This window comes from Primulina eburnea, chromosome 16, assembly GCF_022965805.1.
Source record: "Primulina eburnea isolate SZY01 chromosome 16, ASM2296580v1, whole genome shotgun sequence".
Classification (NCBI taxonomy): Eukaryota; Viridiplantae; Streptophyta; class Magnoliopsida; order Lamiales; family Gesneriaceae; genus Primulina; species Primulina eburnea.
This window is the reverse complement of record NC_133116.1, coordinates 7235528-7263084: the sequence shown is the minus strand read 5'-3', so window position 1 is coordinate 7263084 and position 27557 is coordinate 7235528. Positions and strand designations below refer to the sequence as shown.

The following is a 27557-nucleotide window of genomic DNA, read 5'->3' as shown; positions in this document are numbered from 1 at the left end:
ATGATTATTCATGAATATGTCATTAATCAGGTATACTGGTTTGTGGGCAAAAACTCATGTGAAATGGTCTCACGGGTCGTATTTGTGAGACAGATATCTTATTTGGGTCATACATGAAAAAATATTATTTTTTATGCTAAGAATATTACTTTTTATTGTGAATATGAGTAGGGTTGACCCGTCTCACAGATTAAGATCCGTGAGACGATCTCACATGAGACCCACTCTGGTTTGTGATGGTATATTATGGAGGGTTTAAATCTTCAAATCTATCGGTTTCAAACATAATTTTAAGATCACGTTCTGTGAAGATATGTCTAATATTGTGCGATAATTTTTTTGATTTACTTGGATGGATAAAATTCAAGTAGGTTCTACTCCCAAATTATTCCGTCCAAATCAAGTTCATCAATTTAAGTGCAATCTAGTTTGAGTGAGTCTCATGTGAGATCGTCTCACGGATCATAATCTGTGAGACGGGTCAACCCTACCCATATTCACAATAAAAAGTAATACACTCAGCATAAAAAGTAATACTTTTTAATGAGTGACTCAAATAAGAGATCCGTCTCACAGATATGACCCGTGAGACCGTCTCACACAAGTTTTTATCATCTAGTTTTTGAGTACTGGGGAAATGCAAAGTGTGTGTTGATAGTATTTGATGAGTTTAAAATATAATCATTTTTAGTTGAAATAATAAATGGAAGGGGAATTTACTACAAAGTATTATTTGAAAAATTAAAACCCAAAAAGTCTTACTAATTTTCACACCAAAAAAGTCAAATTGCTAAAATTGATATATTTTGGTTCCTAAAATGCTCTTTGTCAATATGTATTTCAAATAATTAGATTACATATATATATTTTCGATATATTGTTATGAAATTAAATTAATTTCTCATTGAGATATATAATAATAAGTGCGAAGATTTAGCCTGATTTTGTTAAAAAATTTAAAAAAAAATAATGAATTTTTCGAGGGTTCTTTTATTATGGGGACCCGGACGCTAATCATAATCATAATCGTCATTGGGACTAATTAATCAATTATAAAACATGGTCTAATTTTTTTTTTTAAAATGCGGAATGTAGTGAAATCAAACTAAGATACAAATCGATATATAATAAAGTACAAGTCCTGTACCGTCTACAAATCAGTACAAACTAAGGTTCAACAACTACTATCAAGTGTTCAGACCCTATATACAATCCAAGTCCGGAGTCTCCACTCTATCAAGATCTCTCCTCATCTCCTGGACCCTGAACCTGTCCCACCTGTTGTCAAGTACACATACAAACAAGACAACAGCCGGATAACTCCGGTGAGAATAAATCCCAGTATAAATCAACGAACATGCAGTCATATAATCAATATAAAGCATGAAACATGTGACAGTAATACAAATCAAAATCAGAAATGTAAACAATATCAATCTGTCGACAATACTCGTGACTCCACGATTCAGACTAGACTCAATCCTAGCCTAGGGATCCCGGTGTCCAGATGTGGCATTCCTATATCGACAAACAGTAATAGAAAAGACTCCAGTTCTATCCAAGTCGATATAACCAACATCCAGTGTCCAGACGCATCCGTCATAGACTATGGTCTATCGTCATATCTTGTGACATCGTGCAATGTACCCGTGGTTACCTGCCACTATCAGGTACTTCTGTCACAAGATTACTCGTCTAATGCATGCTCCTATAACTCCATAGAACAAGCATTTAAATCAAATCATTAAATACAATGATAAACAAATAATAAATATGTGATTTAGGGAAACTCAAGTACATCCTACTTGAGTCGATGTCCCAATACACATTGACTTATACCTTTCGTTGCAGTTTCGGTCTGGAATCCAAACTCTGTCAATCCCTCAATCTGACAATGGCAATACCAATAATCTCATATCAATATACCTTTCGAATTACTAACAATCTGAATTTAATTCAAAATCAACGGCATAATGGTACAGTCTCAGTATCCCCGTCAATACCAAATCACCAGACATCAATTACAAATCCTAACCCATATCCATTACAATCTGTAATTCAATCACCATTCAAATCTGTCTGGTATAAATCAATATATCCTAAGAATTCATAACAATTCCATAATCAGTCCGTTTCTCGATCTGACTTTGATTCTACGATGTCTAATATGTCAAAAACATCATATATGAATTCTATTCAATTCTGACAACATCATAATTTCAAAGTATATCAAAACGTAGCAAAACTTACGTCAAGTTGTAGCCTACGTCGATAGGATTGCAGTACTGAAGTCGGATTACAATTCAAACGGACGGATTTTTCAGAAAAGGCGTAAGGATTTTTAGCTCTTTCACAGAAACCTTTCTCTACGATTCTTTTCTTTTCTTCTGATTAATTGCAAGGATATACGTATATATATATCCCAATTGCATGTATAGCTACGTGGCTCATTTTCACAATTTTCAGCCGGCGTTCGGGCGGTCAAGAATTACCGCTCGGGCGCGTGCTTGGCGCTCGAGCGGTTAAAACTTACCGCTCGGGCGCGAGGTGTTCTGCCTCCCGATTACTCTTTGGCGCTCGGGCGGTCAGAAACTACCGCCCGGGCGCCACATCTTCTGTCCAAGACCTGTTTTTATGGAACTTTGGCGCTCGGGCGGTCATTTCTTACCGCTCGGGCGCTACTGATTCTGTCCATCTTTCTCGAATTTCACATGTAGTCTTATTTTCGTGTCCCGATTAATCCTTTCATAATCATATCAAATTATATATCAATAATTATAGATTACTAGGATTAAATTTCCGGGCATTACATTTATAATAATAATTTTAATAAAAAAATTATATTTTGGTCATATATATTTATCTCGTTATAATTTTGGTCATCTACTGTGTTAAGTTTCAGTCTTATTTCGTTATTTTTGTTTTTTGTAATTTTAGTCATTTTTTCGACGCTACATCGATGACATCAATGCAATTTTGGTTCAATGTAATGTTAATGTATTTGGTATCATGTCAGTCAATCTTGTGGGAAAAAAAATAAAATTACCAAAATCGAAAAATAAATTATTAAAATTGAAATTTACATCGGTGTATTCAACGTGGGAAATTTATTTACTTTTAATGACTTTTGTAGATTTTAAAAATCTAGAGGTATTCAATCAAGACTTTTGTATACTCTATAGAAGTCTTGTGGTATTCAAAATAGACTTTCATGGAGTTTTAAAAAGTTAAGTGGTATTCAACATTGACTTTTATAAACTCTATAAAAGTCTACAGGTATTCAAATTTTTCATGGACTTTTAATAACTCCATGGAATTCATTGACATACAAACATTAAAGCCTAAGGTACAACTACAAATTGTAAAAAATTGTATTTGGTTCACCCCAAAGATTTGAATGGATTTTTAAAACTTTTAACTATCTCTCTGTCGCTTCACATCACATATCTTCATATCTTCTCTCCTCTCATCTATTTCTATCACTCTCTCAAATTTTCGAAGTGTATCTCTATATATATTTTCATCTTTCTTTTTCAAATTTTTCATTTTTTGGCTGATTGTTCATTTAATAATTTTTTATTTTAATAACACGGGGAAATTTTGAATTATAGAATTGATTTTGTGATTTTTAATTTATGATTTATACAAATTAATGTAATATTCAATAATAATAAAAGATGATCAAAAAAATGTTGTTTAATTCTTAATAATTGAATAGTTCCGTAACAACAATGATTTTTTAAATTTATTTTCGTATTTTTAATTAATATGTAAGCTTTCAAAATTATATTCACACAATAATAAATAATATTATTTTTACATTTATATTATCAATTTAAAAATAAGATTACATGTTAATCAATTGATGTATTTTAAAAAATTTACAAACATGTATATAAACTCACATATATATACATGTAAGGATTAAACGATTTAATTTTTAAATAAGTAAATTTATTTATTAATATAAATATTAAAAATAATTTCAAATTGAATATGTTATATATGTCAATTAATTATTGGTTCAAAGAAATTAATAAAAATCACATGTTATAGTTAAGTACAAAATTTATAAAATTCTATAAAAAAAAAAATCTACAAAAGGCTATAAAAAATCTTGCAAAAAAGTCTACATAAATCCATATAAATTTGTTTATAAATCTGTGAGATTTCATAAAAGTCAATAAAAATTTATCAAATCCATAAAAGTCTATCTTTTAAAAAAATCATTAAAAGTCATCAAAACTCTGAATTGAATACACCCCACTTAATAACATATATAATCATATATCCTCCCTAAATTTTGTCATTATTAGCTAGTCGTACAAAAATTTTGAAAATGGATAATTTTGCCCACTACAAATACGGATTGAGATCCTCTGCTGTGGGGAATGCTGTTGGTTTCCCCACAGCAGCGGATACTATGCATTAATAAAAAAATTAATTTTTTTAAAAATTTATTTTTTTAATATTTTAATTATTTTAAAATCAAAATTATATTTTTTATATTAAAATATGTGATTAATAATCCAATTTAAAGTTATAAATTTAATTTTTGGTTACAAATATATGTTGTGGGGGTAAAATGACGTGTCTCTTATTACTTTTTCTTTTATAATTATTTCAACTAGTTTTTTTTTTAAAAATTAATAAAATTTTAATTTTTTTTTACAAATATGTGATTCCGAACGAACGAGAAAAAACGACGGTACATTCAATTTTTTTTTAAATATTATAGTTCTTTTTTAACTTGTGAATTTTTTATTTAGAACTTAAAATTTTATTAATCACATATTTGTAACAAAAATAAAATTAACGTCTAAATACATGAAATATATTTATTTTTTAGAGATATAAGAAATAATCCAAGTAAAAAAAATTCAAAAAATTTAAAAATGTTGAATAGATCGAATAATTAAAAATAATACCACAAAATTGACACGATATAAAAAGAAATTTATATTGTATAATTTTTCTTGTTCAAACGCTTAGTTTTTTTAAATTTTTTTTTTAAAAAATTGGGTTATTTCTTAAATCTCTAAGAAAGGAAAAAATATTTTTTGTATTTAAAACTTTAAAAGGAAGGAGAAAAATTAACAATGCAAAAAAGGAGAAAATAGTTTTTGCAAAATAATTAAAATATAAAAAAACTAATAAGATTATTATTTTTATTATAAATATGTGATTAATAAAATTTTAACTTCTAAATAAAAAATTAACAAGATAAAAAAAAGACAACATAGTTTTTTTAAAAGATCTATAATATTAAAAAAATTTGAATGTACCGTCATTTTTTCTTGTTCGTTCGGAATCTTATATTTGTAAAAAATAAATTAAATTTTTTATTATTATTTTTTAAAAAAAATTGAAAAAATTATAAAAGAAAAAGTAATAAGAGACACGTCATTTTACCCCAACAATATATATTTGTAACTAAAAATAAAATTATAACTTTAAATTGGATTATTAATCACATATTTTAATATAAAAAATATAATTTTAATTTTAAAAAAATTAAAATATAAAAATATCAAATTTTAAAAGAAAATAATTTTTTTTATTAATGCACAGTTCCGCTGCTGTGGGTTTCCCCATAGCAGAGGATCTCAATCCCTACAAATACACACAATGGTACTAAATTTTAAATCTAATATGATAATATCCTCATACTTAACTAATAATATATATTGTTTACATTATTAAATTTAAGTCACGAATTATACTACCAAGTCACAAAAAATGTTTATAATAATAAGACTTGCCAATAATTTTTTTCTAAAATATGCATAAAAAGAATTTAAAAATAAAATGGAGAAAAAAAACATGAAAAAAAATATAGGGCCCTACCGGATTCGAACCGGTGACCTATTGATCTGCAGTCAATTGCTCTACCACTGAGCTAAGGACCCCTTTGTCTTCTTTCGAAGACAAGATTTTATATATTGCAACATATTTTGTTCCTAATTGCATACAGCATAGCATTGTCAATGATCATATTTACGGTCCAAGATTGTTGAAGAAGATAGATTACCATTCTGCACAAATCTTTTCATTCCTGAAATGTGATTTTAATGGAAGTTTGAGGCAATTTTTGCATCTACCGGAGTTATTTGAGTCGTGATTAATACGAGACAAATAAATAAACTTCGAGTCTAACATTGTTCCATGACTTGCATCATCATTGGCTTATGTACATACTGTACCTCCATCGGAAGTCCACCAGAGCTCGCCGGAACACCCAAAATTAAATTCACTATTTGCCCAACAAACATTTTCTATGGTGAAGTGACAACTGTATAAATCTTTAAGATACCAAGTGGTCAAATATTCAGACTTCAAGGGGAGTTTTTATTTCTAATCTTCGGATGTGTAAAGGTACTTTATCTAAAAGATATTTTCTCCTTGTACAAGAAATATATATACACTCATCCTTTTATGTCTGAGTTCTAAATTCGTCAAAATTAAAGACAAAAGCAGAACCTGATCTCCTTTTCTCAACTATCTTCTTTATCAAAAGAATTTCTGATTCATCAGCTTCCTCGTCTTCACTGTCCGAATCCTCATCCAACATCAACCTTCTCGACATCTGCCTATCCCAAGTCCGACCCACATCTTGAACGAAATCCTCTTGTCCTCCATCTTTTTCCACAGCAGCATCATGTTGTGAAACTTTATTTTCTTCATTAAATAGACCATAGATTAATTTTTGTACAGACGAATGCATTTCAGGATCGCTGCCACAGCTACTAGCAGAGTTTTTCTCACCTCGTTCTTGCTTGTTATCTGTCGCCCTTACTAAAGTACCATTTGCCTCCTTGATTGAATCCAGGGAATTGCTAGAGATATTCCTAACCAATGATCCATCGGTCGAGTAGTGTCCATAATTGTTTATCGGGCTTTGGGGAGAGCATGAATATTCTGTTTCACTTAAAGAAAGTCTTCTTCCGGATACAATGCCTTGAGAGCCAAGAAGTTGAACTCTTCTTTCGCTGTTACTAAGAGCTATTTCTAGCTCCTTGATACGCGCTTCAAGCCTAGACTCTATCAACTTATGGAGGCGGAAACTCAGCTCCCGTGGTGAAACTGCGTAATTTGGAGGCTGAGAGTTATTGGTGGTTGTACCTGTAGATTCATCACCGGACTCAGATGCAGTATCTCGAGCTTCCATGTCCATCATTGCCTTTAAATCTCCTTGAGCAATATCTGGTTCGTAATCCGGATCAAGCTGGAAAATAAAGACAACGCTGAATCATCTTAGGGATATAAAAATTTGATCAGAAACTAATCCTCCACAGCGACTGGGATGAAGCAAAAGTTAGGTATCTAACCAGTGTTCTCTGCAGAATTTGAGAGACTGCAAAATTATATTAGTTCGAATAATTGAATTTCACATCTTTTGAAATTTGAATGATCTAAGAAACAAAAGTATTATTCTCAAAATAAAAAGAAAGAAGAAGAAACAAAAGTATCATTAGCATCCATCAGGGATCCAGTTAACAAAGTGAATAGTACATGTTTAGGTGAATGCCAGGCGGTCGAGAGACATTAAATTGGACATGCAGACTTAACAGATGGAAAAAACTTTAGGCAAAAAAGATCGAAGATTAACTGAATTATAGACCAGTTTCATGATGTTCATTAAAGTATTCAAATTCCAAAGGTAAAACGGTCTTACCTCCACAATATTAGATATGTTTTCAAGAGCAGATGCATTCATATTGTGTTCGAGCATCTCCAGTTCAGCCTGAAGCTCTTCCTCAATTTTACACCTTAATTTGAGATTCTCAGCAATATCATCGCTTGCCATAAAACTGTCAAATTTGGTCGATTCTTTTGCTTCTTTGTTAGGAGATGCAATTGGCTCCCTAATTGACGAAGGTGTATCATTTTTTTGAGGGGGTTGATAATAGCCCTCGTTCACAATCTCCTTCACAGTAATCATTTCTTTCATATTAAGTTCATCATGCAAATCTTGAACTAAATTCTGTCTCTGCGTTAATTGCATTTTCATACCATCTACTTCTCTTTTACTGGCCGTTTTACCAGAAAATATTCCAACACTCAATCCCATGATAAAGAGAAGCATTCCGTCATGTCCTGGTAACAGAAAAAAAAAAGTACAAATGAGAACTTAATTAGGCCCAAAAATTCAAATCTATAGCTTTCTCCCAACCACCCTAAACTTTATATATCTGCAGTTTATTGCTAGACAAATAAAGTAGCTGAATCGACCATCGATTTCTTGAACATGCAACGAAGTCATGTTTCTTGATGTACAATTAGTCCATTAATTTTTTGAGAAAACAATATCACTGCTCATCTCTCACCAGACCCCTGAAACAAATACTTAAGCAGAACTACTTTCCGAGGTAGTAAAAAATGCAAGCAAGTCAACAGGCAAAACTAAGACAGCATTTAGACACCAATCATATCGGCAAGCCATGATACAACCTGTACAGACATTCATCTGAGTCTAGATTTGATTACATTACATGTCCAAACAGTTACTTCAAATGACAGGCAAAAACTACAAAGTTAGCTTCACAACTCCTTAAAGCATTTCATTGACAAAGAAAATTTTTAAGTAAATATTCAGAGGTGACCAGGACAACGCAGTTCAGATAATCAATATGTGCACGCTGCATACAAATCAAATGAGTAAACAAGAGCAGACGGACAGACCTGATGAATCAAAAAGTCTATTAGGCACCTCATCAGCGGAACAATTCATTCGTGCAAGGCCAGAACTCCTTTTGGCCTTCCTTGGAAGCACAGCCGAATCAATATGTCCCATTGAATGAGACCTAAACATTGTACTCCTCACTTTTGAGCCAACAATATTTTCTCTCCTCCCCTCCTCCACTCCACCATCAAAAAGCGCCAAGGATGAAGCGCTACTCGATCTGCTGGTCAATCCAGTTCCATCAGTAACCAGCAGTGGCCTCACTGTAGACACAGAAGGAAATATGCCAAACACATTTTGTTCAAATCCTTCACCATCTTTACTTAGCTCATAATCAAGGTCATTTTCTACAGAAATCAATGGCATCGGAATATGCATGCTACTCCTCCTACTTCTAACGAACTTACCCCTTTTCAATCTAAAGGAATTTTTACTCTCGCCATCTTCAAATTCCGGAATTCTTTGTCCCGAAATGCCGGTACCACTAGAAGCTAAATCTTCATCATCTTGCACTCTGTTTTGCTCTAATCTGCGTAAGGGGCAGGTATTATAACGTATCTGCTGCAGGATATTCATGGATTCTGATTGAACATTGCCTGGATACTTAAGAGCCGGCTCAAACAAATCTTCGTTTTTATCCACCGATAAATTTTGCAAGTTCTTGGCTATGTATCCAGCTCCAGCAGCGGCTGCAACTACCCACAAATCCATTCTTCCTCAACACAAAAATATCCCCCACAAAATGGATTTTTTCCAATTTCCCGGAAAAAATACATCAAGCTTGACGCCCATGACAGTACTAGAGATCTTCAATTCATAGCAGAGCCCGCAAAAACAATGAAAATCATGCAGAAATCACACCCGACAACAAACTCGTGAAGTCGAAAACAGTTGATTATATGAACTGAATTGCTGAAGAATCCCTTTTTCCCTGATTTGGCGGTGAATTCAACGACGAATGAACCCCGAAGTTTGAAAGATTATCAGTAAAATCTATTTAATTCATGGTCTCGGTTGGAAGCGCGAATGTTCGACTCAAGTTTTAATATTATTTATTTTCAAGTGAAAAACAAGCAATTGTTTTGATTTCGAGGGGCCATGACTTGCAAGAGCCACTTGATTGTGGATAGTGAATTTGAGACCCTAATTTAATGTCGACCGTTGAATTTTGTTTGCTTTCAAACATTTTCAATTACTTTTTTTTAGTATTTTCAAGAAAATATGACCCCAAAAGTTATATAAAAATAATTTATTTTTCCCTTGGAAGATCCCCCTATGTCCCTTTACATCCTAGATGGTTTGTTATATATAGATTTCGAGACTGATATTTCATCTCAAACTTTATCGATCGTCCTGAAAATAATTCATAACTATTGAAATCAAGGGTTTATTTCACCCTACTTGTGAGGCACTGCCTCCATGAGGTGATCAAAGGCCCAGATTTAAACACACATACACCCCATGAAGTGATCAAAGGTCCAGATTTAATCACCATATAAAATCAATGGCTGAGATCCTGTGAGGGCACTGCCCCCACAGGTAGCATCTACTCTACCGAAATCAAGTTTACATTTTTAGTTTGAAACTCTTTTAGTTGTCTATCAAACAAATTATTGAATCTATTTCTCTCCAATGAAATTGATTAGTTGGAAATATAGTCTACATCAATGATATGTTGGGAAATATTAGGGATATAGTTAATGATACATTCATGTGTATATATTGCATGATAAATTACAAAAATATAATTGAATTCAATTAAATTTTTTTATTCTTTGATATAAAAAAAAAAAAAAAAAGTCATGTTGTGTATCAATTTAAATGTAAATCTAACGTGACTCTGACACGGTTAATCTAGAACAAAAGCACATGATTGTGTACATTGTACACTGCTAAAAAAATTGAGTGGATCGGATCATACACACTTTATGTTATTTTTGGCTGCAGAATGAGCCAACAAAACATTTAACTAAAAAACATAAAAAGACTTTATGACCAGTTATCAAATTTTATGGTTTTATGCATGTAGCTGTGGGTTGTGGCTGCGGCATGACTTAGTCTCTACCATGACTGAAAAATACCATTCTAATAAATTTATTTATTTAAAAATAACAATTATTTTACCGTCAAAAAAGAAAAAAAAATGTCTCATTGGAAAAAAGGGTATTCGTGGCTTCATAAAATTGCAACCAACAGTGCTTAATTGAAACTTTTGAGATCCACAACTTAAAAATGGTATTCCCAATTTCTTTCCCTCTGTTGCTCTTTCTATAAAGACTAGAAATGCAACATATCTTCAAAGGATTCAACTTTCTAACCTAAACAACTCCGAGGAAAATTTGCACCTCTATAGACACGTCAATCAAGATGCAAGGGTTGTACTTGAGCAGCTATCGACACTGCAAGCCAAGATATCTCTATAATCCCGGGATATTCTGAATGAGTCGTGAACCTTTCCATCGCTGCTTCTCTTGTACTCGAACAACAAGTTTGAATGGTCGAATGCCGTAAGTTTCACAAAGCCATAATCAGAATCCCTGAAAATACTCCAATTTGGTTGTAGAGTAGAGAAGCCGGTGAGACTGGCTCCTCCTCCTCCGGCAACAACATGTATCGTTCCATTCAAGCTACCTTGATAGTAGCGTTTTTCATTGCTTGTACAGTGATTCTACAGCAACAAAGAGAATAGCATAATGAGATAGTACATATTACAGCAACAATTTCTTGTTGTCCTATGCATCTGGCTATGTAGTACATCGCTTGAAATATGACAACTGGACTATTGTAAATACTAAAAATATTGAGTTGCATAGTTACTATTAGCTATAGAATGACAAATACTCAGTTCTATATACTATATAGTCTATACATGTGTTCAAATAAATTAACAGATGAGTTATTTGTAGTTTGGATAAGCTTTATCTCACAAAGTATGGTAAGTGTTTTTTCGGTGAAAATTTCAGCTTTTTTTGCAAATTTTAATTCATAATTTCAAGTATTATTTGCTCCAAAAATCTAGAATATGACTTTCACATGCATGTATCGACCATCACTTTTGATATTTGTGTAGTGTTAACCAATAAATCAAAGAGTTTCAAGATATACCTGATACGCAGGACAAGTCCTTTCATAACAGTGTGCATGCCCGTATATGGCTATATCAACTTTATACTTCTGCCAAAGCTTTTGAAGGTCGTCTCTCCCCATTGGTTCAGCAAAAGATCCTTCTTCTGCGTAAAATGCAGCGGAAGAATAACCAAGTACTCGATGGGCAAGAAAGATCAGCCAAGGCTGCTTCTGTCTATCTACAGACGCCAAACAGTGCTCAATGAACTTATATTGTTCGGTACCCTCTCTCCAGTCATGTTCTGTATCAGCAATGCAGAACCGAAACATGCCATAATCTGTAGAATACCTGCCATAGTAATGAAAAATTCCAAGTCTTACATTCTTCACTCTGAAATAAAACAATATCAAAGCATAAACTGAAAATTTTATATATCCATCTATGCTCAGTTACAACATAACACGGATAGTTTTGCAAGTCTTTCCTGATACATTATTGATCTAATTTAAGACAATACCATCATACCAGAACTTAGCTCGATTTTCAGCAGGAACATAAAACATAGTTTCAGCTAAGACCCCGCATTCTCCACCTGAATCATTGTTCTCGTAAAATGAACCTGATCCAGGCCAGTCTCGTTCATGGTTGCCACTGCAAGGATAACCATCAACATCACACACACAAGAAAAGAAGAAAATGATGATAATGCATAAAGATTTTTTTGAATATTATAGTGCACCTGGCAATCATGTATGGTACTCTTGAAGCAATCGGCTCGACTTGAGAGGTGAACTGATCCCACTGTGAAAGATACCCATTGGCATAACAGATATCTCCAATATGAAACACAATGTCAAAATTCTTCAAGTCATCAATCAGTTGCTTGGTGGTGTTAAGGGAGGCACGTTGAAAATTATTATACTCATTGGAACCATCAGCCTCATCCTGTAGAGAAATAAAAAACGAAAAATAACAGCAGCCATGTTGTTAGTACAATCAACTAAAAAAATAAAGGTACCAGGTAAAAGAAAACACTAGGAAGGTGTTGCACCTTGCCCAAATCACCAAAAATGATAACACGTTGTAAAGAGTTTTGACCAGGATATGGAGATGCTTTGAATTGACGCATATCACTCCACAAATAAGTACCATTTAACAATTTATGCCCCAATTTGTAAGTGTACCTGCATCATCAATGTTATGGTCATTAATCGCAAAGCAAAATATAAAAGTACAATTCCGTCTTCTGAGAAAAACAATTGGAAAATATGGACACATAGTTTGCTCCTAGGTCCGGGCAATAGTCGGGACAGTTCCTCACACTAATATCCAGTCCTGTATTAAATAAGACAGGATTTGACGCTTTTTTGTTTGGAGTTGTTATGTTTCTGAAACTTTTTAGTATTTGTTTGCACAATATTTGGTGTTGCGGGCGTGCCAGGTAAGAAGTGCACCAATTTGCGTAAAAACAACGAAAATCTAACTTCTAAAAACTTGACGATTATGGATCCTAAATTCGACCGTCAGTTCTAATCTCCTAAAATGACTACGACGCCAAAATAAAGAAAACTACTGGAATTTGGGGAATAAACTCCTGACATCATTTATATTTTCAACAAACAGTAGGAATTTACAAAATATGGAAATATAACACAAATAATTGCTGAAATCTAGAACTAGAAGACGCTAGAAATGTACTGGAAATACTTGAAAACTAGTGCAATGAAAGATTGAATTTTGCAGAGCGTATTTGCAGATTTTGTCTGTGTAGAGTTCTGTTGTGTGTAGAAGAGTTGTTTCTGTGCTTGCCGATCTCTTTTCTTCCTAGCAACGGGCCGTTTCTCTCCACTCCCCCATGACCCCATGATCTTTCCCACTTTTCACGCCACGATCTCAACCTCCCCTCCCATGATCTTTTCCCTTTTCAGCGCTTCATGATCAGTTTTTGAAAATAAATATGTTGCACTTGATGGGCTTCTAATTAACTTCTACTTGAATTGGTCTTCTAATTAAATAATTAAATTGGGCTTCTAATTTAATTATTTTAGCCCAAACAATTGCCCCCCGCAAGCATTGGCCCTTGGGCCAAAATGCTTGTATATATGCCCAATTATAATTCACTCATAGTGTGGCCCAAAATTGCATTTACTTGGGTCATCTGTTTTTGGGCGGGATACAAAAGCCCGCTTTGCTGTAAGATTTCAAATCACTGAGAAGTGAATCATCCCGCTCTTCTTCAAGCTCCTTCACTCCTGGCCTCACTCCCCTCAATATCCTGTGATCGCGTGCCACACATATACATATTTCAATCCATGCTTTTGTTTCGCTATGTTTACAATATTCTTGATCCCCATGGTATGACCCTTCTTGCTTTGGAACTTATTGTTTTCTTTGATTCCAGTTAACCTCAAAAGCTTTGGTTGCTTCACCTGTGATGCTTCTTTCCAGATTTCTTTTGGTTTATCCTCATCGCTTCCCACTGACTGCAAACCGTCGTCGATTTCACGAATTTTGGAGGTGCCCCACCAGCTTCAGGACTATGAAGATTGGCCTCCACACCTTCTTGAGTCACCTCTTGGTAAGAAAGCATCCCAAGTACACTACCCGAAGTAATCCACAATTTGAGGCAATTTCTTCTCCTGTCTTAACTTAAACATTCTGAGATGGAGTTTCACAGCCAGGATTGCTTCGTTTATGGCTCGTAAAGGATTATTACCTAGCACTGATGTACACCGAATGGGTGAAATTCAACGCCAAGATCTCATTATCCCCACTCTCTAAGCATAATTTAAGCCTACTCCCCTCACTCCCCTGTAGACTAGCTTTAAATGGACCTTCAATCAAAGGCAAAAATACTGTATAAACAATCTTATTTTCTTCATCCCCATCAACATCCGACTCCAAATGGGATCCATCCTTAGTTTCCACCAGCAAAAACTGTGTCTCCAGCGGAATATCACTCCCTCTATCTCCCATTCTCTGTGCATAGTTGGTTGCTTTCGTGAGGCTCAGCGTTGGTTATCACTGCAACGGTTTTATGTTTTGCAACTTCAAAAGCACAACTAAGGCCAGCCAGTCCACTTCCAATCACAGCAAAATCAAAATATTTTATATATCCATCCCTCAATCATTATTTGATTGTTACTCTGCTTTGCTTCCATTGCTCCTTGGATTTGGAATTATCATGGCTATTTTTATTGATTTGAATTACTTTTGGGACCCCAAGAGACCAAGAAAGCTCATTCTGCATTTTGGTGCCATTTCTACATGCGGTGAAAAGATGGGTATGTAGTCTCTTGTTGTATATGCGATTCGCATGTTTGCTCTTCACAGGTAATGCTGGATTGAGAATTGGCCATGGGTTGGCCTCAGTTCTTCATCGTATTCGACACCTAAGCATTAGTGTCCTTTGGGGTATCTTGCAACACAGGTACTTCTCAACTCTAATGTGCCCTTACGTGCCCTTATGTGTTGCATCCACTCAAGATGACTCCCTTATCCCTATCATTATGCATTGCACTTCAGTCGGGCCCCTTTCCCACATACACGTATATGCATCTGCACTTCAGTCAGACCCCTTATCCCGCATACACGTATATGCATTTGCACTTCAGTCAGACCCCTTATCCCACATACACGTTTACTTACTGTTCTTGCATGCGGTGACTCCACTTTTGATTTGTTGACTCTTGGTTTTGTGTTGTGGTTGTTGGGTGATGGATGTTGAATGAGGGTGGGTTTGTATGTAAGGTTGTGTATTGGAGGTTTGGGGAGGAGTTTCTATTCGTTCTTAATCCATTTAACCCAACTCATTTCAATAGCTTCAATCAAAATAATAGATTGGCTTAAAACTCCCCGCTCGCGATTATTTCCTCCCCTGATCTTTTATCAAAACAAAATGAATTCAATACAATAAAAGTGGCCTCCTGGCCAACTTGAATTGATCATCTTTATTTTTAAACCATAACGAATATTTACACTAGTGGCCCTAAGGCCTACTTCAAATAAAATCCCACTAAAAACATGCAACAATGCCTTATTAGCCTATTTTCCTTCCAAAGTCAACTTCTAGGTCTTCTTGGGGTTTGCATATTGCCTTTGTTCTCTTCAGTTCTTCCTTTATTACTCATTGTCCGCCAGGTGAGCTCAACTCCCCGCTCGCCTTTCCTGTCATATTCTAAGTGGCCTCAAGGCCTACTTCATGAATCTGTCACTGCACATGCAAACAGTCAATTTATAATGGCAGTATGGTCTATTCCACCATGATTTTTGGTACCATAAAAATATTGGAAATAAGTGGCCATAAGGCCGACTCCCTATCCCACTCTCCCCGATCAATTTTATTGTTGAATCATAAACAAAATATATTTATTTCAGTGGCCCTAAGGCCTACATCACATGACACCTTGAAATCAGGAACTTAATATATACACAAGTGGCCCTGAAGGCCAACTCCCCACTGAAAAATGCCAACTCCCCACTGAAGATTAGCCTTCGTGATTGCTTTACTTGCAAGCTCTTCCTACTTCTTCCCTCATACTTGGAAAATACGGCTTGAGATACTTGCCGTTTATGCATCTTTTGTGTGGATGGCCATCTATGCTTGATAGCCAATATGCATTTCCGTCTAATACCTTATGTACCTTGAATGGTCCCTCCCAGTTGGGAGACCATTTGCCCAGCTCCCTATCCTTTGTTCCTAGTGGTAGTATGGTCTTCCACACTATTTCTCCTTCATGGAAACTTTTCTTGTTCACTCTTTTGTTGTAGATTCTCGTCACTTTTTGTTTTTGTAACAGCAAAGCATTGTACGCTTGGATTCTCAGCTCATCTAGTTCTTCTAACTCCATGATCATTGCTTCATTATAATGCTCAAGGGAAAGTTCATTTTGCTTTGCCACTCACATTGATGGCACCATAATCTCTAATGGGAGCACTGCATCATGGCCAAAGGTAAGGGAAAAAGGGCTCACTCCAGTGGCAGTCCTCTTGGATGTCCTGTATGCCCACAAAGTTTCTGATAATAGCCTTGGCCAATCCCTAGGATTCTCTTCCATCATCTTTTGTAGAATCTTTATCAACACTTTATTTGACGCTTCTGCTTGCCCGTTGGACTGTGGGTAATGAGGGGATGAGTTTATCAATTTAATTCCATAGTCTTCTGCAAACTCCCTCATATCTGAGCCTGTGAACATAGTTCCCTGATCCGTGGTCAATGACTCTGGAATTCCAAATCTATGAATAATATTCTCTTTCACAAAGTTAATGACATCCCCTTGCTCCGCTTTCTTCAAAGGCACTGCTTCTACCCATTTGGTGAAAAAATCTGTAGCCACAAGGATGAACGAGTGGCCTTTAGATGATGAGGGGTAGATTTTCCCTATTAAGTCCATGGCCCAGCCTTTGAATGGCCATGGTTTGACAACGCTGTGAAGTTCATCCGCCGAAATTCTTTGGATGTTCCCGTGTCTCTGACATGGCTGGCATCCCCTAGCATATTTGATGCAATCTTTCAGGATGGATGGCCAATAGTAGCCATACCTCATTATCAACCATCTCATCTTTATTCCAGATTGATGGGCTCCACACACTCCCTCATGGACTTGCTTCATGATCTCCAAAGCCTCTGGGAAGCCTATGCATCTGAGGAGCAGACCATCTAACCCTTTCCTGTACAAATCACCCTCCACTAAAACGTAATTAAGAGCTCTCATTTTTAAACCATGTGGAATATCTTTCCCGGTTGATTCTAGCACCATTTTCATGTCATCCCTCCAGTCCCCAGCTAAGTTTACATCCAAGTTGAGTGTGTCTACCTGAATCCCTCTTTGCTGAATTGAAGGGTGGTTTTTCTTCTGAATCAACACTAGTCTGTGAGTGAGTTCTGGAGACATCTTCAATCCCGAAGCAACATGTGCCAACTCGTCTGCCTCCCAATTTTCTTGTCTTGGGACGTGGACTAATGACACTTCTTCGAAATCATCTAGAAGTTGGGATGCGGCGGTATGGTAAGGTGCCAAGGACAAACTTGTGCATTTGAACTCCCCTGACAGCTGTTTGAGTACCAGCTGAGAATCCCCTGATATCAATAATTCTCTTGCCCCTAGATCTTTCAGAATTTCCAATCCAATGACCAGTGCTTCGTATTCTGCTTGATTGTTGGTGCATGGGAAATCCAAATTAAAGGATAGAGCGGTTTTCACACCTCTTGGGGAGGTGATCACAATACCAGCTCCAGCTGCTGTTTCTGTGCTTGATCCATCGAACTTCAACTCCCAGGGTTGGACTCCAACTCCACAAACTGGAAACCCAACCTGTTCTCCAATAAACTCATCAAGTGAAGGGTGATCAGCTAAAAAATCGGCGATAGCTTGGCCTTTTACTGATTTTTGGGGATAATATGTCAATGTAAACTCGGCCAATGCTAAAGACCATTTGCCAATTCTCCCAGAGAGGATGGGTCTATTAAGCATGTATTTAATCAAATCGGTTTTAGCCACCACAAACACTCTTGATTGAATTAAATAATGTCTTAACTTAGTACATGCATAGTACAGTGTTAAGCATAGCTTTTCAATCACAGAGTATTTCACCTCTACTGGAGTAAGGAATCTACTCAAATAATAGATAGCTTGTTCATTTCCTTCATGATTATTTTGAACTAGTAGACACCCAATTGATTCATGAGCAGCAGAGATGTATAATTTAAGGGGCATTCCATACCTGGGAGGCATAAGAACAGGTGGATTAGATAGATATCTCTTAATCACATCAAAAGCTCTCTGATGCGACTCTTCCCATTTGAACTCCCTGCTGTCTTTGAGCTTCAACAGCTGTGAAAACTCCTTTGTCTTCCCTGCAAGGTTATAAATAAAACGCCTCAAGAATTCACTTGCCCAAGGAAGCGTTGCAACTCTTTCTTGTTTCTAGGCGGATTTGCTTCCATAATGGCTTTGGCTTTGTTTTTATCTACTTCAACTCCCCTTTGATGTACAAGAAATCCCAAAAAGTTTCCTGCTTTTACGCCAAAGGCACATTTCAATGGATTCAACTTCAATTCATGTTGCCTCATTCTTTGGAAGCTTTTCCTCAAGTGTTCAATGTGATCAGCAGCTTGTTTAGACTTCACAACGATATCATCTATATATACTTCAATGTGATGCCCTATCATGTCATGAAAGATGGAGTTCATAGCTCTTTGATATGTGGCTCCCGCGTTCTTTAGCCCGAATGGCATAACAAGCCATTCAAACGTACCAACAGCCCCTGGGCATCTGAATGCAGTTTTGTGATTGTCACTTTCTGCTATTTTGATTTGGTTGTAGCCAGAGAACCCATCCATGAAAGATAACAGCTCATGTTTAGCCACTGAATCAATCCACATATCAGGTATCAGCATTACATACACATCCTTGGGAGTTGCACAGTTCAAGTCTCGGAAGTCGATGCATATTCTGACCTTGCCATTCTTCTTCATTACCGGCACAATGTTTGAAAGCCACTCGGTATATCGGATTGGCTTTATAAACTTGGCCTTCAACAATTTCTCAACTTCCTCTTTCACTTTCAATTCAACTTCTTTTGACATGCGACGAGATGACTGTTGAAATGGTTTGAAACCTTCTTTGAGTGGAAGTCGGTGTTCGACCAATTTTCGGTCCAACCCTGGCATGTCATCATAACTCCATGCAAAACAATCTTTGTATTCCTTCAACATGCTGATCAAGTCTTGCTTCAACTGCTCTTCCAGTAGCTTACTCACATATACCACTTTTGGATTCTCAAGCTCCCCCAAGTTAATCTCTTCCAACGGGTCTTGAACTTCATGTTGGCCATCTTCCAGTTGAGATGGCGCCATCAACAACTCATCGACTTGGAGCTCATCATCTTCGTATTCTTCTTCTTGGACAACTTCAGTTCCATAAGTGTCCCATGCTTCTTCTTCCTTTAGTTTTTCTAGTACTTGCTGCACATGTGCCTTCCATATAGAGGTTGCAGCTACCTCCTTTTCTTCTTGGTTCGAATCAATCATCAATCTCCTCAATCAGTGGCTGAATTATCGGCCTCGACGGCACGATAACAGTAGGTTTGAGGATTCTTTCCAACACCGAGCTTGGAGTTGGTGTTTGCATGTACAGTGGATTTTCTTTCTTGCTATTGCTACGGATTTTGATGGGCCCAAAATCCCCATTGTAATATCTGGCTTCTACTGCACTTGCACTTGTTTGGAACGGTTGTCCATCCGCTTCTACGACCTCCACGTCATCCCCCTTCCAAAATAACAACAGTTGGTGCATTGAGGATGGTATGCACTGGTTTGCATGGATCCAATCTCTGCCTAACAACGCTTGGAAGTTGGCGGAGGAGTTTACCACGAAGAATGCACATAAAGATGACATACTCCCCACAGTAACATCAGCGGGGAGTACCCCAATGGTCTTGGTAGTTTCCCCTGTAAATGCAGCAACCGAAACTTCTGAAGGAATCAAGTCTTCCTCATTTTTTCCCAGACTTTTCAACATTCTTACTGGGAGAACGTTTACCGCTGAGCCATTGTCAATCAACACTCTAGACACTGGCTTTCCATTCAAGTGGGCTTTGATGTACAACGGCCTTATGTGCTTGGTCATGGCCGGTGTAGGCTTTTCAAGTATCACCTGCTGAGGCTTGTTTCGGTGACCCTCCTTGATAATCACTTTTGAACTCCCTTCAGGGAGTTTACTTGCCTGATCTTCTTTTTGCGACGATTCATGGGGTATCAACTCCCCGTTCCCTTCTTCTACCATTTTAAATCTCCCGGGTAGTATCACCACTCCAGTGGCACAATCCACAGTGATGTGAAATTCCCCAACGCGAAAATTAATTGATTTCCTTGCTTGATCATCCTCTTCGCTTAATAAATCATCATCGTCTTCAACAAACTTGTCCTCAGTAGCCGATCTTCCAAACTTAGATTTACTCCCCACTGGCTCATTGGAGACTGGAACATCAATTTTGGATTCATTCCTCAGCTTAGCGGACTCCTCTCTTCTTGCAATAGCTCTTTCTCTCAACAGTCGTCTCTTTTGTGTCCTGGTCGGTGGCCTAGGGAACATTTTGTGTTGGGCCACTCTCCAAGACTCACTAAACTCCCCTCTGGCTGGAAGAACGTATCTCGGCTTTACTCCATTGTTCTCAATCATTTTTCCTTTTGTGATTTCGTATGAACGCCGTTCTCTGCCTTGATCAGCTGATAATTTTCTAGTTTCCACCTTTCGTGACTCAAATGCATATGCATTTCTCCTGTCCGAATACCTTTGACGATGATTGCAAGATGACTCCCCTCTAAACCATTGTTTCTCCACCACTGGTCTTTCAAGGAAATGTTGATTCCTCGGCCTAAAGGCCGCGGATTCACCAACATTTCTGGGGATACGTGGTTGAATTGTGCGCATTCGATCGGCACTATGTCTTCCAGGTGCTTCAAACATTTGACCCTTTGGAATCCAGTATTTCTTGATTACCCGGTCTTTCACTGCAAAGGATCGGCTTCTTTTCTCATTGAGAAGATCCCTCAAATCTGTCACGTTCACATTAACCAAAGCTACCGGGGGAAAAGGATCATCATCCACCGCCATAGACTCTTGTTTGTTGGGGAATTTCACAACTCCCTTGTTAATTCTATCTTGCAAAATGTTCTTGAACGCCCAACAAGATTTGGTGGCATGATTATAGGAGTTGTGGTATTTACAATACTCTCGTCCCTTCAGCTCTTCTGTAGGTGGCATCTTGTGATCAGGCGGGAATGTGATGAACTTTTCTTTCACCAAGAAGTCGAAAACTTCTTCGGTCTTTGAGACATCGAATGTATACTGCATGTCTTTGGGGAGTTGGGAGTTGTTCTTCTCTGTTGCCTTCTTTTTTAGCAGCGGAACTGTGTAAGACCCGGCCGATTGCATCTCTGCCAATGCCACCTCTTCCACCTCCTGATAATAAGACCCCATAGTAGTTTTCTTCTTGTACGACTCTTCCCGCAAGAGTTCTTCGTATTCAGCCACTTTGGCGGCTAGCTCGAAGAAATCCCTGAACTCCATTCCCTGGAATTTCTTCCTTAGTTCAAAATCCAGCCCTTTTTGTGCCATTTTCACGAACTCTGTCTCCGGTAAGAACACCTTGCATCTATTCTTCATCTTTTTGAACCTGTCGATAAAATATTCCACGGACTCTCCTTTCTTTTGAGTGACTCTCGATAAGTCGGCAATGCACACTTCTGGTTCTGTTCTGTAGAATTGAATGTGGAATTGTCTTTCCATTTCTTGCCAACTCATCACGGAATTTCTGGGGAGTGAGGCATACCAAGCGAATGCGGTTCCAGTGAGGGAATTTGGGAATAGCCGCAACTTTAGATTGTTTAAGTTCTCCAAGTTGGCTAACTCCCCGCATTGAATGGTGAATCTGGCTATGTGTTCCATGCTGTACTGGCCATCTTCCCCGGAGAACAAACTGAAATCATGAACTCTATAACCCCTTGGGTACGGGTTATTCACGTCAATGTAGTCTGGATAGGGTTTGTGGAACTCTGGGCGGCCAATTTGTTTCAAGGCCGGCCCATATAACTCTTGAACAGCTTCTCTCACCATTTCTGGATCAATCCCGTGCATGTTCCGAGCGGGGAGTTGTTGATTGTAGTAATTTGCCCCCCGAGCCTGGAACCCTGCATTTAGACCAAAATTACGTCCTGGGAAGCCCACATCTACTCCTTGATAATCCATGTGTGACATATCTTCATACGCTCCCGGTTGGTATAGAGGATTGGTCACGCTGTACACTTGACTACCTAGTTGTTTCGAGCTCCCCACTCCATGAGCACGTGGATATGGCTGTGATCTTCCACCTAAAGTTTCTTCTTTCTTATGAGGTGGTGTGTACCTTCTCTCTGGATGATTTGGGAGAGTGAACTCCGGGCGGCGAGGATCGCCAGCCCTTGAGTTTCCAACTCCCTGGTCGAATTCATGGACTTGGTTGCTTCCTTGGCCAGTCTCTTTGACGGTGGTATTTTGCTCCCCTCTGGTAGATTGATTCGGTCTACTCAATAAAGTCTTCAAACAGTCGGCCATTGCCTTGGACAGGGCCAGTGAGATTTCCTCAATCTTTATAGCAGTTAACTCTTCCATCACCTTGTTTGAAACTTGATCGTATGTAGTAGGAATCTGCAGATCTACTTCTTCAGTATGTGGTTCAACAGTAGGTTGCTCTGGCTGTGGAACCTGAGTTCCCTCTTGATTAGCCAGAGACTCCCCACTCTCCTGGTTGACGTTTTCTTTTCTCCTTGGCGCCATAGTGCGGGTCCCACCGGGCGTGCCAAAAATATGTTTGCACAATATTTGGTGTTGCGGGCGTGCCAGGTAAGAAGTGCACCAATTTGCGTAAAAACAACGAAAATCTAACTTCTAAAAACTTGACGATTATGGATCCTAAATTCGACCGTCAGTTCTAATCTCCTAAAATGACTACGACGCCAAAATAAAGAAAACTACTGGAATTTGGGGAATAAACTCCTGACATCATTTATATTTTCAACAAACAGTAGGAATTTACAAAATATGGAAATATAACACAAATAATTGCTGAAATCTAGAACTAGAAGACGCTAGAAATGTACTGGAAATACTTGAAAACTAGTGCAATGAAAGATTGAATTTTGCAGAGCGTATTTGCAGATTTTGTCTGTGTAGAGTTCTGTTGTGTGTAGAAGAGTTGTTTCTGTGCTTGCCGATCTCTTTTCTTCCTAGCAACGGGCCGTTTCTCTCCACTCCCCCATGACCCCATGATCTTTCCCACTTTTCACGCCACGATCTCAACCTCCCCTCCCATGATCTTTTCCCTTTTCAGCGCTTCATGATCAGTTTTTGAAAATAAATATGTTGCACTTGATGGGCTTCTAATTAACTTCTACTTGAATTGGTCTTCTAATTAAATAATTAAATTGGGCTTCTAATTTAATTATTTTAGCCCAAACAGTATTCGAATAAGAAGTTTTGGCCTCATCCTCCAAACATTTGTAGTCTTTGAACTTTTTCTGTTCTACTGTTAGGGATACTCGCCAAACCCCTTTGCACAGGCGGTGTTAATTTTTTTAAAATAAAGTTAGGGTTTTAATGAACTTTTGCAGAATATAAATATTCATATTAATAGTAAACCACAGTTAATCATATATAAACCCAATGATTTATTAACTAATTTTGTCTAAGCAAAGGCAAGAAATTTTTTGGAAAAACTGGGTATAAAGATTCAGCTGCACTGTGTACTTATGAACATTGCGAAAACTGAAAGCATGACATGAATCAAATTTTTAACTAGAACGCACAATGAATTGGGCCATAAATCCTTCAGAAAACTAGTATGAATGAATCCAGGATCACGCCATCCAACAGTTCTTGCTGGTGCACCTACAAATTTGTACACGAATGATAAATATTTATCATTATACTTAATATTACAAGGCAATCACTGGTTGTTTTTTAGCAGCAAACTACTAGAATAAAAGAATTTATATTGATTATAATCTCTCTCCAAAATTTAACTTCGGTAGAGTTAACGCACCGCACATGCTGTTGCGATCAAAAGTCAGTGTAACTGCTAAAGAACGCATTTGTTCTCCTCCTTTTTTACCCCATTCAACAAGTGGCTCTGCTTCATCAGTACTATACCCGCTAGTCCAGGTTATAGTCATCTAAATACCAATTTAAAATTATTCATTTTACTAGAGTTGTATATATTACAAATGAAGGTTAATCAACAAAAATATAAACTTACTTCATTCCATGTTTTTCCTTGGGCTAAACGTGGATAAAGGGGCACATTTGGATTAGCGAAAGCTGCTACATTTGATACTGCCACCAGCTTTGGCTGTTATAAAGTTAAAAAAGAGCCATAATAACAAGATTAATTATGGCCAATCATTTCAGCACTCCAAATTTTCATTCTACCCTCCATTTCAGGAGTATTTATGGGTGCTAAACACAATGGAGTTTGCTATCAACACCCTTGAATAAAATAAAATAAACTACCATTATCTTAAATGTTTCAAGCTTGATATCCATAAAAATACACAATGAGACACCGTTTGGTTCATGTGATGGAGTGATAAAAGATGTATGATAAGGGTATATTAAGATATGGATGACAAAAGGATATAAAACTCCATTATTGTAGAACTCGAGTCAAATGCTATTTGAAACAAAAATGTGGAAACAATCAATGTCTTATCATTCACATCAAACGGTGCCTAAGAAAATCGCATCTAGCGGTTTCAAGGGAATTCAAAGTTAGAGGAAAACAAACTAATGAATTTAATTTATTTTCTCCTTCATATCCACGATGTCATGCAAAAAGTGAAGCCATCTACAGATATATTACCAAGAATAGATATATATTATAAGTCATTGTTATTTCCACTCCAGTAAATGCTTTCAACTCAATGGTCTTAGCTGTAAATAGATGAAAGAACTTAGAGTTGTCATGTTAATCACTAATTTAACTTATCTGCTAAAGATTTTCTTACATTATTGAGATACAAAGACTAAACCAAAAGAACTTGATAGATTCTGGAAGACCTACTTTGGATAAGCCACCAGAAAATAAAGCAAACGAGTAGTCTGATCTCTGATTTATCAGCTGGAGCTTCAGAGATCCTCTACCTGTATCCTTGTACTTAGGACTGCTGAAATTAGCAAACTGATACTGCATAGGAATTGAATAAAGATTATATCATTAGGCACACAACCTATATATATGCTAGTTATCTGACAAATTCCAGGTAACAAGTGACTGGACAAACCTTTACGGGCGCTGTACATAAATATGGAGGGCCAACTCTGGGATTTTCTGAAATGCAGATTGACGAGCTGACAAGAACACATAAAAATTCTGTAAATAATGATTACTATATACCATTTATGTTAAATGCTCAAAATGGACAAAATTCTCACATGACAAAGTTGGATCCTTGGAGGAGTGGAGCTTAAGAAAATTGAAAAAGGTGAATTCGTGAAATTAATCCGTGTACATTGACACATTTATTGTACCTGAAATTAGCAGGAGAAAACACTCCGATCCAATCATCTATAGATGGATTTGGGCTGCTATATTTTAAAGTAACCAATTCATCGTTTTGCCCCTAAAACAGAGAGGAAATAATTAAACATGGAGAGAAGTTTACAGTCGTACAGGTTTTCATGCCAGTTTAACAATAACATAACATATGGCTGGATCAAATCTCTTACGCACACTGTTAAAAGAATGTATTATGTAGCCAAGACTTACGTTGGCTCCAAGAACTGATGGAGAGCATGTAATATAAGCCGAATCTTCTAAAGCAATAACAGCATTTTCAATAGAAATTCGTGAAAGAGGCTGAACCCCGTGTGATATAGCCCCTTCAAAAGTCGACAGAACCCACAAAACCACCACAAAATTCCCGAAGAGTGGCATTGCACAAGACCTCCAGTCTGAAAATAATGCAACGAAGAAAGAATTCAAAATAAATTTGCAAAAATGTCATCCCCGATCTTGAACACACCGAAAAGGCACCTTCAGCAATAAATAAACATATCAAAAACAAAAAGGGATCAGCAGAAATCTTACTGTAAACACCGTGAGTTTTTTTATCCTACCGATCAAAAAAGCATTGGCAAATAACGGCAGAAGCTAAAGGCTTAAAATTTCAATGCAACGCCCTAAACGAAACTTGGGAGCAGTACAAATAATCTTGAATCTGATAAAGTTGCCATATCAAGGATTAACAACCGATAATATTTTTAAATGTGTGGCAAAATGCGGGATACGCGAGCGAAGCCCACCAGGGCAGTGGCAATCTTCAAAGTTCACACATAATCATTCTAAAAAAATGGAACTTCCAAGCTAATCATTTCACTTCCACTACAGATGCGGGGTCACTGACTGCTAAATGCAGGAAGTAAAAAAAGCATAAAATTTGGACCTCGATGCAACAAAAAAGTAATCGGCACAGTCTATTCTACAAGATTACAGCAGACTTTGTAACAATTTCACAAGCCCACAAAATTTCCTTGGAGCTTCCGAAGAGCACACGCCGATTGTAACAATCAAGAATCAAGAAAAACGAATCAAATAATATCCAAAAAAGGAAATAGCATAGATTGAGCCCAAGTATGGGTACCCTTTTGCTGTCAGCACCGAATTTACGCGCACTGATTAGTCCGTGCTAGGCCAACAGTAATATATAATATATATTTTTCCCAAAGTATTACTTTTTTCTATTTTTTTATTAATATATATTTATTAAATTTTGTATTCTTGTAGTTTATTAAGACATCTTAAATATTTATTAAATAAAGATAAAATTTAAAAAAATTTATATTTTGGCCTTTTTCAATAATATTATAAATATATATATATATATTTATATTTGAGACCATAAAAATATATTCAATTTTATTTTAATTTATTTTATATATAAAATGTATCGTTAAAAGGGAATGTGGTTAAGAAAACAAAAAATATATTAAATATATTAATATTTTAAAAAAAAGTAAATAAACGCAATATGATAGTTGTGTGATTGATCAAATTAAGTTAAAAGGGAAATATTAAATCGAGGTTGAAAATTTATATAAGAAGAATATAATAGAAGGAATCAAAACAAAGAAGGAAGACTCGCTCGCTCTAACGTCAGAATATTAGAATATTCCCAATTTTAAACTTTAGTTGACTGTGTCCCCAAAATTTCTACCAAGATGCCTTTGGGTTTCACACCACAATATATAATTATAAAAAAATTATTGACGA

The 27557-nt window shown here is 36.6% G+C and overlaps 2 protein-coding genes and 1 non-coding gene across 9 annotated transcripts; all 3 read right to left on the bottom strand.

The window, feature by feature from the left end:
* Positions 1–5837: 5837 nt before the first annotated feature.
* On the bottom strand, positions 5838–5909 carry TRNAC-GCA (transfer RNA cysteine (anticodon GCA)). Its single transcript has one exon. It is a non-coding gene; the product is annotated as a tRNA-Cys (tRNA).
* A 286-nt stretch (positions 5910–6195) lies between these two features.
* On the bottom strand, positions 6196–9751 carry LOC140816719 (uncharacterized). 2 transcript variants are annotated; one of them, XM_073176140.1, is made up of 4 exons: positions 8683–9751; positions 7676–8097; positions 6766–7225; positions 6196–6678 (listed from the first exon to the last, which is right to left on the bottom strand). In XM_073176140.1, exons 1-4 carry the CDS (start codon positions 9392–9394, stop codon positions 6434–6436), a joined length of 1839 nt encoding a protein of 612 aa, XP_073032241.1. In that variant the 5' UTR covers positions 9395–9751; the 3' UTR covers positions 6196–6433. The 2 variants fall into 2 exon arrangements, with proteins under 2 accessions (XP_073032241.1, XP_073032240.1); XM_073176139.1 differs by having other exon boundaries at positions 6198–7225; positions 8683–9748.
* Positions 9752–10813: 1062 nt separating this feature from the next.
* On the bottom strand, positions 10814–26977 carry LOC140816603 (probable inactive purple acid phosphatase 1). Of its 6 annotated transcripts, none has more exons than XM_073175979.1 (13): positions 26929–26977; positions 26055–26239; positions 25817–25908; positions 25570–25636; positions 25350–25472; positions 24546–24638; positions 24333–24462; positions 24097–24178; positions 12802–12934; positions 12490–12695; positions 12276–12401; positions 11789–12098; positions 10814–11351 (listed from the first exon to the last, which is right to left on the bottom strand). In XM_073175979.1, the coding sequence occupies exons 2-13, from the start codon at positions 26220–26222 to the stop codon at positions 11046–11048; spliced, it is 1836 nt and encodes a 611-aa protein (XP_073032080.1). In that variant the 5' UTR covers positions 26223–26239; positions 26929–26977; the 3' UTR covers positions 10814–11045. The 6 variants fall into 6 exon arrangements, with proteins under 6 accessions (XP_073032080.1, XP_073032085.1, XP_073032079.1 ...); XM_073175984.1 differs by lacking the exon at positions 26929–26977 and adding an exon at positions 26786–26921 and having other exon boundaries at positions 26055–26232; XM_073175978.1 differs by lacking the exon at positions 26929–26977 and adding an exon at positions 26731–26918.
* Between the last annotated feature and the right edge of the window lie 580 nt (positions 26978–27557).

Bases quoted from the DNA above. Each gene is read 5' to 3' on its own strand.
- LOC140816603 (XM_073175979.1), bottom strand. From the start codon at position 26,222: ATGCCACTCTTCGGGAATTTTGTGGTGGTTTTGTGGGTTCTGTCGACT. The intron at 25,637-25,816 runs GTACAATAAATG...TGTTCTTGTCAG, and splicing joins TTTTCTCCTGCTAATTTCAG to CTCGTCAATCTGCATTTCAG. The intron at 12,099-12,275 runs GTATGATGGTAT...TTACTATGGCAG, and splicing joins GAAAATCGAGCTAAGTTCTG to GTATTCTACAGATTATGGCA.
- LOC140816719 (XM_073176139.1), bottom strand. From the start codon at position 9,394: ATGGATTTGTGGGTAGTTGCAGCCGCTGCTGGAGCTGGATACATAGCC. The intron at 8,098-8,682 runs GTCTGTCCGTCT...TTCTGTTACCAG, and splicing joins TAGACTTTTTGATTCATCAG to GACATGACGGAATGCTTCTC. The intron at 7,226-7,675 runs GTAAGACCGTTT...TTTATTTTCCAG, and splicing joins ACATATCTAATATTGTGGAG to CTTGATCCGGATTACGAACC.